The following is an 18,552-nucleotide window of genomic DNA, read 5'->3' on the forward strand; positions in this document are numbered from 1 at the left end:
AAAGTTGGCTGGATGATTCTGGTCGGTGATGCTTCTCCCGGACAACTCTAGTTTGAGGAGTTCAACGAGATGTACGTACATAGTCATGCCAAGAGAATAGTCCTTGTGTCACGTGCAACCTCGTCAATCTCAATCAGTAATGCAATTAAGCACGCGTGTGCGAGGTAAGTAAAACCTGCCAAAGGAGAATCTCGGTGGCCGGAAACGACCGTACGTGGAGTAGCTCGTCCAAATGAACAGCTTCCATCGGAAGCTCGGCGACACCTTCGCCGGGCGACCAGAGGAGATGGAGGTATCGATCGCCCAAGTTTTGCAAGCTAGCTCGATGAAATTTCTACTACCAGGACATGTCATGTACAGCACGTACGTAGTCCTGCCCGACCGGCTGATTGTTCTGTAGTACGGGTTGGTGGCAACGTGTAGTGCGGTCCGTGCTGTGGTCAAGTCGCCGATCGACTCGTCCAGCACCATGGCCGGTGACCGGAACCACCGGCTGAGTCACCGCCGCCCGCTTGATTAGTATTAACCGCATTAAATTAATTAAGGTGGGTCAGCTGGACCAGTTCTTCAGAAGCAACTTGCAAGCACACTTTTTTCAAAAAAAAAAAAATCCAGAAAAGAAGGATCACCCCCTGACCTCTGCATTATTGCGACACACGAAACCGTTCATTTATTTAAGTTTAATAACAATCTTCAGCACGGAAGTAACTTGCGAAGCATAGTGTGCGTGTTATATATGCACTGCATTTTATTAATGAAACACCATTTGTTGATGAGAGAGTTGTGTGGATTCTAACATGGACGTTAAAACAGAAAGAAAGAAAAAAGTACCATCCCGCTCTATCCCAAACCGTCACCAATGGTGGTTTGTACGGCCATCTCTCAAATCGTCGTGCTTGGATCATCTTCTTTGGCGGTTCAGGGAACCCCTCGCCCCAACCCTAACCCCCAAATCCCCAAATACACTCTCAATGGAAGTCTTGGAATATTCATGAATTTGCTGATCAACAAGCTGAGATTGTCTCTGAACTTGGAAACAGGGCAAGGTACTAGAGCACGGAATGATGCCTCTTGGAAAAAATCAACCGGAGACACGAAGATGGGTGGAAGAAGTACTCTCACCTTCTTTTAGCAGAATACTGAAGCCAACAACGTGGTCCATAACATTCAGCCGTGAGGTCAGGAGGTTGTAGGTCTTGATGTCAACGTGCTTGCGTGCCTAGCGAGATCTAATGCCCCAGTTACCTTTTACTTTCAATTTGCATGTTTTTGTATTCTAGATATGCCTGACATGTGCTTGAATCATGTATAATCTTGTATCTTTGAAATGGAACACTAGACAGAGAGCCCATCATGATTGAAACAAACCTTAACCCGGGTACCATTAACCTCCATCCTCGCTTCCACCATCGTGGCCATGTAGGCTCCACTCCACATTGCTACCGCCTTCGGCTCTGTCTAAACTCATGCGACCTTTGATTTGACTATCATAAGTAATGAGCGAACAAGACAATGTACAAATCAATTGTGATTTCACAAACTTGCAATCACCAGAGCTTTAATGCAACTGAAAATTAATCAACATAGCTTTATTGCAACCAAAAATTTAGAAAGAGATAGTGCGAAGAACGCGCCCCATGCAAATTATGCTGGGGAATAACGAACCCCCTACCATGCCCACTGCCATGGACGCTTAACATATCATGCACTCCAAGCACCCCTTGTCGACATCGCCATCGTCAAGATCCTCCCCAGTCCTCCTTGTGTGTTGACTCTAGAAGTCAAACTTTCAAGTGATCTTGCTCAAGTTCTTGCCCTTGTCCCATGTACCTGTTCTCCATAAACGTTTGTGATGTTTTTTTATCGTTCCACACATTATAATTGTATAATGAAAGGCCCGGGGGAGTACCACTGTGTTTATAATTATCTACAATCTACACAACTTGCACATTAAAGGATGTCGATCTTTTGATACATCATTCCATTGCAACCCACATGCATTTAGCTAGATTAAGACGGCCGTTTGGATATGGTCGGGTCTTGAGAGGGTTATAAACTTATGTGAACTGGATCGCCATGGTCTAGGTTAATTAATACGAAACCCTTTACCTACTAAAAAAAGAGATGATATAAACCATGTGCTCCAATCTGGTGCGTATCTCACGTGCGGATGTGATGCTCATGCACACTCACCTCTTCCTTGTAGGAAAAAAAGGTTGCATAATTGCATTGTTGTTTGACTTACTGGTCAATCAAGTTATTACCAGGGGCAAAACCCTTGGAAAAAGTTGAGAAGTTCCGCTGGTTGATCATGCAATTGAGATCATTCGCTATCCCTGCTCGATAGCGTTGTCAACGTCAAATCCTATCCCACCACAGAATACCATTTTGCATACATGTTAATTAGAACCCCCAAAGTCCACCCCCCACCTAGAAAAAGAAGAAGTTATAGGGCAGAACACAAACATACAAACATGTGGCGCCGTCTTGTAGCTGCCGGTGGTAGCTAGATTTGGTTTCAGTATTTTTGAAACTGATTAATCGACAACGAACTCATCTTCACGATGTGAGAGAGGGACTATTCTTAATCTTCAAGGTTGGTTGATTGGTACAAAATATGTAATAATTAGATCATGCATGCACATCCATATTCCAGTTGACCAGTTCTATGCGTAAATAGGAAACTCTGCGTGAGGCACTCATACACCTAGTACTAGAGTTTGTGTCATGAAAAAAACCCAGGTACATGTCTAATTCGCTCTCTGAAGGAGCATACATCTTGAGAAGCACAAGCTCTCTTATAGTCAAATTAATGTTAATTTGGAAAAAAGATCAATGCTTATGCCTGATCTAGATATATAATAATTAACTAATCCAATCTAGCGGCCGGTTCATAAACTTTGAAAAGTCTTATTCCATTAGCTATAGCTGGGTAATTGAGGGGCAATAGTACTAGTATATTATAATGCGTGTAGCTAACCAAATTCCATGCTCATAACTTTCAACGATGCTGATGATACGATAGCCAACATGTTTGAATCCAGTGGAGATTGACCTCAACCACGACTGCTACGCCACCACAGAACAGTAATCCTTCCATCCCCCCCCCCCCCCCCCCCCCCCCCGCCCTCTCTCTCTCTCTCTCTCTCTCTCTCTCTCTCTCTCTTTCTCTCTGATCCAATCAACCATTCCATCGCCTATAAAAGGAGAGCCAACGCCAACGCCAAGAAACACAAACACACATGTAAATTCAGATCGATCGAAATCTAACCTCTAGCTAACAGGTAACAGCTAGCTATATATATATATACTAGCTAGTATCTCCTACGTTCGTCAGCGATAAACCGCGATGAGGGAGCTGATCCGGCGGCTGAGCTTCTCGGATCGGGTGAGCGATGGCAACAACGGCGGCGTGCCGCGCGGGTGCGTGCCGGTGCTGGTGGTGGGCGACGGCGAGGAGGAATGCGAGCGGTTCGTTGTGAGGGTGGAGGCGCTGCGGCACCCGTCGCTGTCGGCGCTGCTGGAGATGGCGGCGCAGGAGTTCGGGTACAAGCAGGAGGGCATCCTCCGCGTGCCCTGCGCCGTCCACCAGTTCAGGCAGGCCCTCACCACCGCCGCCGTCTCCAAGAACTACTAATTAGTACTAATTAATTCTTAGTTAATCCATCGGTTGACTTCTTCGGGTAATTAAGGAGCGATTCCTTGGTGCTGTTGAATAGTTGACTCTCCTACACCACGTTTCTTCTCTCTTTGCCTTTTGATTTCTCTGGTTGGTCAATGACATGAGAAGGTTGCCATATGTGTGCACTTTGTAATGCACATTGTAATTTACGGATAGACATCCTGTCATATAAATAACAAGTGAAATAACTGATTATTCGGTACGAGCGTGGCTATTCTACACCCACAGACATTGCATCCCCGCTACACCCATGATTGAAAACTTATCATAAAGAAATAAAAAAATCCGGAACTTTGCAGATCTGATTAGAGCAAATGTTTTAGGTGCATGCAAACTTTCGTGGCCAAATGATATCCGAGGAGCTTTGTACAAAAACAAAGTTTGTGCTCAAATATAAAATCTGAAAAGTGGGTGAAGAGCAAGAGTTTGTATTTCATTTCATATGGAGTTCATTCGTTGCTATTTCGCGATCAAACTTTGCAAGCTAGTAAAAGATTTGCTCATAAGCAATGCCAAAAAGTTTCTGATTTTTTTAAAAAGTTTCAATTTTATTTGATTTTACTGTTCATTGCGTGGGTGCATCAAACGTGGGTGCAACCACTACTTTCTCTGTTCGGCATATATGCACCTGTTTCCTTTCTAATATTGGTTCTTTTTTGGCAGTTTTCTTATCAAATGAGAATGAGAGTGGCATGTTTACTTCTCATGATGCAGAGGCCTGAGATATACGCCACACTTTTCGTTTTTCACATTACATGTTTATTTCCATCTATTTATATATAAAAAGTAAATGATGGGTTAATTAGAAGCAAGAGAATTAGTCTATCCCTAAAAAAATTAGTCTAAAAAATTCCACGTTAATCAGAAAATACTAGCCCTAGATCTGGTTGGTCTTTTAAAATTATAATCATCTGACTGTTAGATATGCGTAACATATATAGCATCGTGGTAACAGACAAGTCCTTAATGTGTCGTACCTTTATTTATTTTACATACATGGTAACGTGCCAGACCTGGTCTCTCACGAAAAACATTTTTTTAATAAGATGAAGGAAAAACTCACGTATCCATCAGGTAAGCACACATCTCCCACGCCCTTTTTGTAGGTACCCATCCCACGTCCTTAATTCAGGGAAAAAAAAGAGGAACTTCGTCTTTAAAAAAAGATAAAAGCAACGTACAGACTATTATTACCTAACCATAAATATCTCCCATCTCGCTCACGTCATGATGCCTATACTACAAAAAAAGACACTTCTGTGATGATACGTGTTTGTCATAGTAAGTCACGTTTTCTGTCATTGTAGGATCGAAAGTATGTCTACATGGGGGTGGGGGGGGGGGGTGGGGGTGGGGGTGATTAGACTACTTGACCAAATAAAAATCTAGCATTTTCCCAATTTTAGTTCTTGGCAAATTTTAGCAGCATAGCACAAGTCAAGCAATCAACCTACACATGCAATTCTAAGAGTATAGCAGCGGAATGTAAAACAATTGCATATGAAGGTAAAGGGATGAGTTTGATAGAGCAAACGCAATGTTGACACGGAGATTTTTGGCGTGGTTCCGATAGGTGGTGCTATCGTACATCCACGTTGATGGAGACTTCAACCCACGAAGGGTAACGGTTGCGCGAGTCCACGGAGGGCTCCACCTACGAAGGATCCACGAAGAAGCAACCTTGTCTATCCCACCATGGCCATCGCCCACGAAGAACTTGCCTCACTAGAGTAGATCTTCACGAAGTAGGCGATCTCCTTGCCCTTACAAACTCCTTGGTTCAACTCCACAATCTTGTCGGAGGCTCCCAAGTGACACCTAGCCAATCTAGGAGACACCACTCTCCAAGAAGTAACAAATGGTGTGTTGATGATGGACTCCTTGCTCTTTGTGCTTCAAATGATAGTCTCCCCAACACTCAACTCTCTCTCATAGGATTGGATTTGGTAGAAAGAAGATTTGAGTGAAAAGCAACTTCGGGAAGTCTAGAGATCAAGATTTATGTGGTTGGAATGGAATATCTTGACCTCAACACAAGTGTAGGTGGTTCTCTCTCAGAAAATATGTATAGGAAGTGTAGGCATGTTCTGATGGCTCTCTCCACGAATGAAGAGTGGGTGGAGGGGTATTTATAGCCTCCACACAAAATCTAACCGTTACACACAAATCACCAAACTCGGTGGGACCGAATCATGAAACTCGGTCAGACCGATTTAGTTCAAAATGTGAACGTTAGGATTCTCGGTGGGACCGACATGTCAACTCGGTGGGACCGATTTCGTTAGGGTTAGGGCATAACGTAATCTCGGTGAGACCGGTTACACAAACTCGGTGAGACCGATTTTGGTAATGGACTAACAGAGAGTTGGCCAGGCAAACTCGGTGAGACCAATTCGCTCATCTTGGTTGGACCGAAGTGTTACGAAAGGGAAATAGAGAGTTTACATTGCAATCTTGGTGGGACCGATCGCTCATCTCGGTTTGACCGAAACGTTACGAAGGGAAACAGAGAGATTACAATCCCATCTCGGTGAGACCGAGATCCCTATTGGTGAGACCGAAAAGACTAGGGTTTCTGGCAGTGGCTATGTCAACTGAACTCGGTGGCGCCGGATAGAAAGAATCGGTGGGGCCGAGTTGGATATTTGGTGTGGGACATATGTGGATATGAGAAAGTAGTGGAGGGTTTTGGAGCATATCACTAAGCATTTTGAGCAAGCACCTCATTAAGCAACACCTCATCCCTTCTTAATAGTATTGGCTTTTCCTATAGACTCAATGTGATCTTGGATCACTAAAATAGAAAATGTAGAGTCTTGTGCTTTGAGCTGGAGCCAATCTTTTATCCTTAGCATTTTGAAGGGTCCACTTTCTAATCTATGCCATGCCAACCATTGAGCTTTCCTGAAATATTCATCTTGGAATAGCATTAGCTCAATGAGCTATATGTTGTTAGGAATTACTAAAACCATCCAGGGATAGTTGCACTTTCAGTCATGCATGTACATCCATGACAATTTTATGATAGAATCAAGATAGTCATACCTGTGCTGCCGTAGAAGTGTTCCATGACATTACCAAAATTATCATCACAGAAGTGTCCACTTCCATGACGATAAATTGCGCGTCATAGAAGTTCTTTCGTCAAGGGTGACCGATACGTGGCATCGACCGTAACGGGTCGCCGTTAAGCTATCGGGTCCGGTTTTGGATCCGAGAACCCGTTAACAGCCCGGACCAATGGGGATTTTCCACGTGTAAAATTCTTATTGGCCGGAGGAAACACGTGTTGGCTCAACATTCGGACAAATGTCATCCACTCATTGGACATTAGGCGCCTATGATACGTCGACACGTGGCACGGCCCAACAGAGGCCCATTCCGATGAAAAGGCCGGCTCAGCTAAAGGCCCACCATGTTTTTTCAGACACTTGTGGGCTGGCCCATTAACAACCTGCCATCTTTTGGGCCAAAATGAGGCCCATAGCATATCAGGCCCGTTCACATCCTGCCATGTTTTGGGCCAAATTACGGCCCATATCGGATCATGCCTGTTAACATGCCACTATTCTTTTGGGCCCATTCTAAGACAGGTTTGTATTTCAACCTGTTAAATACCCATTAACCAGTTCGGCCCGATAATAGTTTCGGCCTGTTAGCGGCCTGTGGTGCATCTGGGACGCTGTCGGCCCGGTTTAACTTTAGGCCCTTTAACAACCCATGCAAAAACTGGGCTATTTCTTGCCCGGAGTAACTTTAGGCCTCTTAACGGCCCGTAGTCTTCGTGGATAAATTTCAGCCCAACAGGCCTATCGGCCTGTTAATGGCCCGTGGAATAGTTGGGCCTAATTACAGCCCGCGTTGAATCAGGCCTGCTTACAGCCCATCTGATAATGGCCCATGACACTTTTGGACCTATGGCCCGCATGGATACCAACCTGCTTAAAGCCCATAATTTTATTGGGCCAAATTGGCCCAAGATATATTTTGGCCTGTTAACTGCTCGTCCTATTTGGGCCAAACATGGGCCTTAGGCCATTTTGGCATGTATTGGCCCATGAATTTTTCGGCCCAACGCTGGACCAATCTAGGTTTTAGCCTGTTAAAAGCCCATGGTATTCTCTGGCCCAGCTGGCTAGAACTTTACTTGGCCTGTTAAAGGCGGGAAACTACTATTGGTTTAGATCTGTTAATGGCCCAAGATGATTATAGGCCCACGTTTTGGCCCATATGAGTAACGAGCCGGCCTGAAGACCGACAACAATAAGATCCACCGAACCTTCCGGCCCAAATTACATCATACCGACCAAAGAATAAACCTAGACTATACAATAACAAAATTACAACATATTACATCCATTGGGAATCAAAGTTCGCTACCAGTGATAATAAAGCCAACGTGACCGCGGATTACATATACTGGGCATCAAAGGTCGCCACCAGTGCATATAAACACGCCGACAAAAGAATATACAAAATTGAGAGCACTTCAGAAGGCACTAGGCCTTTACAGGACGGGCCCCGCAAGTAGCCGAACAAGCTGATGAGACCTCAGTTGTGTCAATGATAGATGCTCCATCCCTAGCTGTATGGCACGATAGTGCGCATGTCAGTCCGCTGACATCTTCTTTGCATCTTTGACTTCAAGTCAGAGCTGAGCTTAAGCAATCCTTTTCGCTTTAAGTTGAGACTGAAGCAGTCGGACTGATTGAGGCAGTGACTGCATAGAAGTTGTCTCACACCTGCTAGTGAGTAGCTTCAACTCACTGTCTTCATCAAGACAGGACCTTGGGGTCATCTCGCTATCCTCAATATGATTTGGCTCACTATCTTCCCTAAAGTTCTGCCTGGCATAAGAGATACGACTCTGAAAGAGAAACAAGGAGACACGTAACATGTTTCACAATTATATAAGCAAATAAATGGATCTGTTCTGCATAAGGAACATGTTTTTACAACTACAATTTAAAACTAGTAGTTGTTACAAACATCCAATCAGATGTAAACAGCAAAGTAAACAATAGTGGAGGAAATGATGCCTACCCAACTCTATACTAGAACAAAGTTTGAAGGCTTGAGAAGGATGAACTTACATTACATGTTAACACGGGCTGGACAAAGCCCATCTCCATGTTAATGGAAGGATAATTCGACAAATTCCTCAAAGAAAATTCTTTATAAGCGTTGACATTTTTCTACATTTTGCAAAGAGCAAATATAGATCAAATAATATTGGAAGAAACAGAGGATAATGAAGCTCAGGTGCAGACTGATGATACATAATCAAATAGCAATTAATTAAGTACATGGTTACAAGGCAAAAGGTACTGTCAAGAGGAATGCAGACATCAACGTGTGTAGTGGCATTGGCTTTATTCAACATTTTGGTAAGAGTAAATGTAGATATGATAATTTGGAGAAAGTGGAGGGCAGGGCAGATAAGATGCAGAGTAATGCTAGACAATCAACTATCTCGCGATGCAAGTACAGTAATACCACCACCGTCCGTTATTACTTTTCGCTCAAATGGATGTATCTAGCACTATTAAGTTCTAAATACATCCAATTTATCAACAATTAATTCGATACATAGGGAGTACATGACAACAGGTACATACATGAGCAATCCAAAATTTCGTAACCATTGTGTCAATTCTACATTTATCTAAGAGTAAATATAGATCTTATAATTTCAAGCAAAGGGAGGATAAGGAAGCGGATATTTACAGTGATGCTACATAATCAAACAACAATGAGTGTACGTATGTTGGCAAAGGGCAAGAGGTACTGACAAGAGCAATGCAGAGCCCAGTATTGTTGTGAGATCCTATGATCCTTTGAGCAAGGAGATTCATTTGAAATTAGTTTTCATACAAGAGAGAAGGTAAGGCACATGAAGAAACTTAGGAGTTCAAATTTTGAATTGATATCATAGACAGTAACTGACACTGGGCTGTTAGCAGTTCTAATAGGGGTTTGGTCAGTGGAGTAGGGGTAGAGTGTGGTACAGTTGGGCTTGTGTTTTCTGTGGCTGCTGATCTATCTGATTTATCAGGTATCACTACCTTTTCCAAATACCTAGTTTGTACTCCTTGAGGATCTGCAGTCACCCTCTTCCTTTTGGACATCTATTACGAAAGAACAACATTTGACTGAAAAACATAGTATGACGACACATGGAATAGGTATGGCATATACTCATATATGATGCTTAAACTAAGCAGATGGTGTAACAAAGTAGAAGTAATGCAAGAGGTCAGATGCAAAATATGTGCGACCAATACAACCTTGCCAAGTTAGAGCAAGCACCTTGATGGGTGAATAAGATAGGCCATCCTCCACCATGCCAAGTTTGTTAGCCAGTGGATTGTTCCGCAATATTCCTCTCATGCACCCATTCTCATATTCATTTTGATAATGTTTAGTACCTCACATGCATGAAAACATAAAAACAAGTGAGATTATCTTTGTAATGCAGAAGTGATTCTAATCCAATACTGCCTCCCTGTAAACCCCTTTGTGCTATCTCTGCAATTCTTCTAAGAGATGCCATGCATACCGTAACTTGGTGTGTGCATTAATATAATGTGGCCTACAGCTCAAAATATGAGAGCTCCAAAAGTGATGATACTTCGCAGATGAGAGCTTCAACATATAGTAAAGAAGAACAAGTCAACCTGGCCTGGCAGATTCAAAATATACTAAGGGAGAACAACTCGACCTGACCAGTCGACCGCAAATATCTCTTCTACTCGTCCCAACAAGGAACATACTTATTAAAGAAGAGAAGAGGATCATCTTAAATAAGAGCAGAAGATCAAGCAGATTGAAGATATTACAAGTCTTTCTATACAATGCCGGTTGCCCACCCATGATGAACCAGAGCGCACAGAGAAATAATATTCCTTCCGGTATCTCCATATGTGGCTCACATGCATTTCGAAACTAAAGTAGGAACATTTAGCTGACCAATTAAACATCTCTCAGTTTTACTAATATCAGATTTGAATTTGTACAACTAAGCTTGTTTAGCTCAATGGGTGGAGAAGTGCTATTACGACACGAACCACGTAGGCTAATCGTGGTGGTCATCATAAAATGGGGAAACCGTAAGCATGATGAGTATAGTGTTGACCGTGGCAGTGGGATGGCAGATCTGAAGTTGCAAACCACACAAAGGGTAGTTAGCAACCGATCTTTGCTTTGAAATAAGAACTAAGATTTGGTATGGACAAGAAAGTACAGTGAACAAGTGACAAAGAAATGCAATTCTGCTGTCTCTCTATATGTCACGACATGCATTTGGAAACTCAAGTGGGATCCTTAGCTAACCAATTAAATGTGTCTGTTAACTAATATCAGTATCATATCACAATCATATTTGAATAACTATGCCCTGTGTTGTTTAGCTTGATGGGTGGAATCATGCTAGTATGACAGAAAGCACCTACACAGATCATAGTAGAGTAGATAAAAGGGGAAAACCCTAAGCATCAAGTGTAAAATCAGGAAAGTGAAACTAGCTGGACCAGTGGGTGGCGCACATGCTTTTCGAAACGAATATAGGAACATTAGGTGACCAATTAAACGTTCTCTGTTTTAGTAATATGAGCATCATATCAGATTTGTATTTCAACACCTAAGCTTTGGAATTATGAGTGGCATGTTGTTTTGCTTGATGGGTTGAGGTCTTGAGGAGCAGTGCTAGCACGACACGAAGCACCTACGATGATGGTAGTGAATATAAAGGGGGAAAACCATAAGATTTACAAGTATAGTGACCGTGCCATGGCGGATCTGAAGGTGCAAACCGGACAAAGCTACTTCACAACCAATGTTTGCTTTCAACTAGCCACTATGATTTCATACGGACAAGAAAAGTACAGTAAACAATTTACGATCTATTTTCTGGGTGAGATCAATTACTTAAGCACATATGGAAGAGTACCACCTCTCTTGTGACGTCGTGTAGGCCCCTGCTGATACGTTGAGGGTGCTGCAGGTACGATGGCTATCGGCGGTGGGGAAGAAGACTTTAGGCGACAGACGGCCGGGTCGGGGGATAAATCCTGTTGCCGTGGACGAGGCGGTCATAGGAGTGGCAACGGAAAGGTGGACGACGGCGCCGATGAAGCGAGAGGACGCGATGAAAGGATCCTGGTCCAGCACCGTGGATGAGAGACGTCCATCTGTTGCAGTGTACAATGAGGTAGCGGCTCCGGCAAGGTGGAGGATGGGGTGACGGACGGAGGAGGCTGGCCGTAGTGGGGAGGTTGTTGTGGCGCCGACGGTGTATGAATGGGGAAATGGAGGGGGGTGAGGGAGTCCTAGACTAAGGGGTCCTCGGGGGTCCGGCCTGTTAGCCATGGGCCGGACTGATGGGCTGTAAAGATAGGAAGACCGAAGACTGCACCCGTGTCCGGATGGGACTCTCCTTGGCGTGAAAGGCAAGCTTGGCGACTGGATATGTATATTCCTTTCTTTGTAACCGACCTTGTGTAACCCTAGATCCCTCCTCGTGTCTATATAAACCGGAGGGCTAGGTCCGTAGATAGGCCGAATACTCATTATCATAGCCATACAAGCTAGACCTCTAGGGTTGAGCCATTACGATCTCGAGGTAGATCAACTCTTGTAATACTCATATTCATTAATATCAATCAAGCAGGATGTAGGGTATTACCTCCATAGAGAGGGCCCGAACCTAGGTAAACATCGTGTCCCTTGTCTCCTGTTACCATCGACCTTAGATGCATAGTTCGGGACCCCCTACCCAAGATCCACCGGTTTTGACACCGACATTGGTGCTTTCATTGAGAGTTCCACTATGCTGTCGCCAAAAGGTTTGATGGGCCCTTCAATCGTCGATAGTGACACTGTCCAAGGAGAAACTTTCCTCCCCGGACAGATTTTCGTGTTCGGCGGCTTCGCACTACAGGCCAACTCGTGTGGCCACCTGGAGCAGATAGATAGCTACGCCCTGGCCATCAGGTCAGATTTGGGAGCTTGAACTACGTTGCGGACATCTATGGAGACTTGATCTTCGCCGGATTCGAGACCATGGCTGCCACCCCCGGTCACCCCAATGATCATGACCTAAATCTATAATCAGACCGCATCTAGGAGATCGCCCCTGTAACTGCTCTGGCCTTAGAGCTGGAGCAGATTGCGCCATCCGAAGACGGGAGGACCAACCCCACCACAGAGGCCACAGATTCCATGGCGTTGGATCCGCACATAGACTTAACCTATCACGACGTCCTGGTCACCGGAACTCCAGACTCGTCTCCGGCCGTAAGTTCCGAACCACGTGAGCCCGCGGACGCCGAACTTGATCGTTTATCAATCTTCGAGTTTAGCGCCGCAGATATCTTCCAGCACTCACCTTTGGGCGATGTGCTAAACTCATTAAAAACACATCCTTGGCAGAGGACTCACAGCCAAACTATATCCGGTTCGAACTAGGGGCTGATGGTGGAGAATTTTGCTTCCCACCCGCCATCCACTTCATAGCCACGGTCGAGGATTTGACTGACACACTTGATTACGACTCCGAGGACATCGACGGTATGGACGACGATGCCGAAGAAGAAGAGGCCCAGAACCCGCCGTTCACCGGACACTGGACGGCCACTTCCTCGTACGATGTATACATGGTGGACGCACCAAAGGAGAACATCGGTGATAACAAGGAAGATCCAGCTGAGGATAAACCTTCCGACATACAATCCAAGCGCCGGCGTCAGCGGCGCCGCTCTAATTCACGCTGCAGTAAAGACAGCAACACCGGCACTGGAGAAGATAACACTCCAGATGGTGCCGAAGACAATGAAGACCCCGTTGGAACAGCTAATGAGCAAGATGAACGGGAAGATGGGCAGGCTAGCCCTGGTAAGCAAGCCATGCATGAAGACTTAGAGGACGGAAGTTATCTTCCACTCTCCAAGGATGAGGTGAGCCTCGGCACCGACGATTTCATCGTGCCCGAGGAACCTCTTGAGCAGGAGCGCTTCAAGCGCCAGCTAATTTCTACTGCAAGGAGCCCGAAAAAGCAGAAGTAGCAGCTTCAAGCTGACCAAGATCTTCTCAATGATAAATGGACTGATGTCCTAGCAGCCGAAGAATACGGCCTCAAGCGCCCAACCAAAAGCTACCCAAAGCGCAAATTGCTACCTCAGTTTGACAAGGAGGCGCCGGAATACATACCTCCATCGTACAATGCGGCTGACCAACCACCACGTGGCCGGGACAAAACGACAACTCACGCCGAACACCAGCCAACCCCGCCTCATCGCACAGGAAGAGGTAAATTAGCCCATGGTCATCCATATGACCTCCGGCAAAGCCTGAACAATAAAGCAGGACATACTAGATCAATCTACGGATCGTGAGGACGTGCCTCGACACGCGACGACAGCCACCTGTTCGAACGTGACAAACTTAGTCATGCGCGGGCTGAAAACCGCAAACGGACTTCACGAGAGCTACGTCACGATACGACCCGATATAGAGGTGCCGCACACCCTCATTGCTTCACTGATGAGGTCCTGGATCATGAATTCCCAGAAGGGTTCAAACCCGTGAATATAGAATCATACGATGGAACCACGGACCCCGCGGTGTGGATCGAAGACTTCATTCTCCACATTCATATGGCCCACGCGATGACCTCCATGCCATTAAATACCTCCCTTTAAAACTCAAGGGGACAGCTCGGCACTGGCTCAATAGTCTGCCTGAACACCAGCGTCTACCTGGCCACGCAGCAGCGGCGGCGGGATGGTGGCGTCAATGGGGCTCCTCCGTCCGCTCTAGGACTCCACACTGCCAAGGGGGCAAGCTCCTCTGTCCGCTCTAGGACTCCACCACCAAGGGGGCACGCCCTTGCATCCGGTAGGTGCTCGAGCTTGTCAAAGGTGCCCCTCCCCTTCCCCCTCTGGATCCTATTTGCTGATGAATTGCAGGTCCAAGTCACTATCTTTGAGCAAGATTACAGATTTTTGATAATTATACTGAACGTATTGGCAGAGTTCATATTTAGACTGAATGTTTACTACTCCTGTCAATAGCATACTGAAATTTTTAGACAATTTAATCTTGAAGTATAAACTGAATGTTTAGACAGAGTTCTTATTCATGTCTAAGTATAAACTGAATGTTGCTCGTCTTTAGTAATGCTACCTCGTAACGGCAGGATTCCTGGCGCACCATGGTCGTACATCTGTTTCGCCCCTCATTGGCCCGTTTTTAGTTTGGCAGTGTTGGGGATTGGGATGTGCTGATTAGGTGCGTGCTTCTTCTATGTAGAAACTAGTTGATCTACTGCTTGGCAGAAAAGGAGGACATTTACATTTTCTCAAACTACACTCAAACCAATTAGAGTTAGGGCTTTACACTTTAGAAGAACTGAGCTCTGAATAATCATCTATTTTAATAAAAAAATGAGGGTTTCCGCTTGAATGGAAGAAGCACCTTTTGCTATTCCCTTTTTGTGTCCGCTAACAATACTAAAATGTCATCAAGCTGAACTTACAAATGATTCCTCTATGAGCTCCAGTTTCATGTATTGTCTGTCTTTGCTGCACTTCCATTTTCATCATTCTATAGCAGCTAAAACATGGCGCGGCATTGTCACCTCCAGAACAATGGAGAAAGACTTGATCAGAGTTCTTATTCAGAGTTCTGGGCTTCAGAGCTCGGTCTAAATTTGTACTAGTTTTGAACTGAAAAAACAGAGAGATCTAGGTGTGAACTATGAACTAGGAGCTGTACTCACATTGCACATAAAGAAGATGATGTAAACTGTCTTGGTGAATTTGTTCCAATTGCAGAAAATTCAGTCATTCTAACTGCGCATAAAGTAAATTTTAGAATGACTGAATTTTAGAATTTGTTCCAATTGCTGAAAATACTCCATATTCAAGTTGAAAATGTCTATGGAGGATTTTAGAAAGTGTCATTTGTAATCAATGTGCTATCTTTTGAGTTGCTGTATTAATATAGGAGTACTCTGTTTAGAACATGGAGCAAATTCAATAGACATTTTTACAAGAATTCAGTAGATTTATTTTGTACTGAAAACTTTAGACTTGCTTTTGTACTGCTCCAGCTTACTCAAAACTTTAGAATATGTTCAGTTTTCAGTTAACTCCATACAAGGGACTCTTGCTTTTTTTTACTAAAGCTAGATTGCAATTGCAGTAGAACATAATCTCATATCATCAGTAGATGATATGATGAGATTAGCAAAGGCCTTGCTTGCCAAGCATACAGATCAGCAAAGGCCTTGCTTGCCTCATTAGTTGTTGTAGTTGTCAAGCAAAAATTTCAGTCCACTAACCCAAATTAATTCAAATAATTCAAAACTGTCTGACAATGATACTTCACTTAATGTCGTAATGGTACCACATTCAGCAGGCAAGAATCTGAAGGACTTATTGGATCATGGAGCAAGGGATAAGTACATATTCTTCTTGCAGTAAGTGGTTTAGCTGTTGTTAGCTGGACATGCAAAATTCTCCTTACTATTGTTAGCTGTTGAACTTTGTACTACTCCAATGGTAGATTTTGGGTAGTTAAACATCTCTACTCTCTTATTTCCGCTTATTGTTTTAATATTTTGCCAGATCGTTTTGCGGATGATAGTCCATTAGTTTGACAACATTCTGTCTAATAAATCATGGTACAAACAATTTCTACAGCCATTCTCTTGTTTGTTCCTCTAGTACTGATAGAGGTCCTAGAGCTGTGGATGCATCTATGTGCTTGTGAATCCATGCTAAATTGGAATGGAGTACATTTTTTAACACAAGTCAGTTACTTAATTATCAGGTCTATACTCATGTGCCATGCATAAATTGTGTTATCTTGAATGACTGATCTAAGTCACATATCTTACGACATGATGAAGAGATTGTTGGAAATATGCCCTAGAGGCAATAATAAATTAGTTATTATTATATTATATTTCATTGTTCATGATAATCGTTTATTATCCATGCTAGAATTGTATTGATAGGAAACTCAGATACATGTGTGGATACATAGACAACACCATGTCCCTAGTAAGCCTCTAGTTGACTAGCTCGTTGATCAATAGATGGTTACAGTTTCCTGACCATGGACATTGGATGTCGTTGATAACGGGATCACATCATTAGGAGAATGATGTGATGGACAAGACCCAATCCTAAGCCTAGCACAAAGATCATGTAGTTCGTATGCTAAAGCTTTTCTAATGTCAAGTATCATTTCCTTAGGCCATGAGATTGTGCAACTCCTGGATACCGAAGGAATGCTTTGGGTGTACCAAACGTCACAACGTAACTGGGTGGCTATAAAGGTTCACTACCGGTATCTCTGAAAGTGTCTGTTGGGTTGGCACGAATCGAGACTGGGATTTGTCACTCCGTGTAAACGGAGAGGTATCTCTGGGCCCACTCAGTAGGACATCATCATAATGTGCACAATGTGATCAAGGAGTTGATCATGGGATGATGTGTTACGGAACGATCAAAGAGACTTGCCGGTAACGAGATTGAACAAGGTATCGGGATACCGACGATTGAATCTCGGGCAAGTACAATACCGCTGGACAAAGGGAATTGAATACGGGATTGATTGAATCCTTGAGATCGTGGTTCATCCGATGAGATCATCGTGGAGCATGTGGGAGCCAACATGGGTATCCAGATCCCGGTATTGGTTATTGACCGGAGAGATGTCCCGGCCATGTCTGCATGACTCCCGAACCCGTAGGGTCTACACACTTAAGGTTCGATGACGCTAGGGTTATAGGGAAAGTTGTACACGGTTACCGAATGTTGTTCGGAGTCTCGGATGAGATCCCGGACATCACGAGGAGTTCCGAAATGGTCCGGAGGTAAAGATTTATATATGGGAAGTCATCACACGGTCACCGGAATAATTCAGGTGTTACCGGTATTGTACTGGGACCACTGGAGGGGTTCCGAGGGTCCACCGGGAGGGTCCACCTGCCCCGGAGGGCCTTATGGGCTGTGTGTGGAGAATGGACCAGCCCCTTAGTGGGCTGGGCGCCTCCCCCCTAGGGCCCATGCGCCTAGGGTTTGGGGAAACCCTAAAGGGGGGCGCCCCCCTTGCCTTGGGGGCAAGGCAACCCCCCTTGGCCGCCGCCCCCTCCTCAGATTGGATCTGAGGGGGCCGGCCCCCTCTCCCTTGCCCCTATATATATGTGGGAGGTGGGAGGGCAGCCGTACCCAAGTTCTGGCGCAGCCCTCCCCCTCTCCCAAGTCCTCCTCTTCTCCCGCGGTGCTTGGCGAAGCCCTGCAGGATTACCACGCTCCTCCTTCACCACCATGCCGTCGTGCTGCTGCTGGATGGAGTCTTCCCCAACCTCTCCTTCTCCCCTTGCTGGATCAAGGCATAGGAGACGTCACCGGGATGTACGTGTGTTGAACGCGGAGGTGTCGTCCGTTCGGCACTAGGATCATCGGTGATTTGGATCACGACGAGTACGACTCCATCAACCCCGTTCACTTGAACGCTTCCGCTTAGCGATCTACAAGGGTATGTAGATGCACTCTCCTTCCCCTTGTTGCTAGATTACTCCATAGATTGATCTTGGTGATGCATAGAAAATTTTAAATTTCTGCTACGATCCTCAACAGTGGCATTATGAGATAGGTCTATGCTAGTTTCTATGCACGAGTAGAACACAAAGCAGTTGTGGGTGTCGATATTGCCAATTTGCTTGCCATTACTAGTCTTATCTTGATTCGGCGGCATCGTGGGATGAAGCGGCCCAGACCGACCTTACACGTACTCTTACGTGAGACTGGTTCCACCGACTGACATGCACTAGTTGCATAAGGTGGCTAGCGGGTGTCTGT

At 44.8% G+C, this 18,552-nt stretch overlaps 1 protein-coding gene across 1 annotated transcript; it reads left to right on the forward strand.

Moving 5' to 3' along the window:
• Positions 1–3,259: 3,259 nt before the first annotated feature.
• Positions 3,260–3,882, forward strand: LOC123147951 (auxin-responsive protein SAUR71). The gene has a single exon (XM_044567286.1). The coding sequence runs from the start codon at positions 3,350–3,352 to the stop codon at positions 3,635–3,637; it is 288 nt and encodes a 95-aa protein (XP_044423221.1). The 5' UTR covers positions 3,260–3,349; the 3' UTR covers positions 3,638–3,882.
• Positions 3,883–18,552: the final 14,670 nt, after the last annotated feature.

The sequence above is a fragment of the Triticum aestivum genome, chromosome 7A, assembly GCF_018294505.1.
Source record: "Triticum aestivum cultivar Chinese Spring chromosome 7A, IWGSC CS RefSeq v2.1, whole genome shotgun sequence".
Lineage (NCBI taxonomy): Eukaryota > Viridiplantae > Streptophyta > Magnoliopsida > Poales > Poaceae > Triticum > Triticum aestivum.

Excerpts from the sequence above, each read along its gene's own strand:
- LOC123147951 (XM_044567286.1), top strand. The coding sequence starts at position 3,350 with ATGAGGGAGCTGATCCGGCGGCTGAGCTTCTCGGATCGGGTGAGCGAT.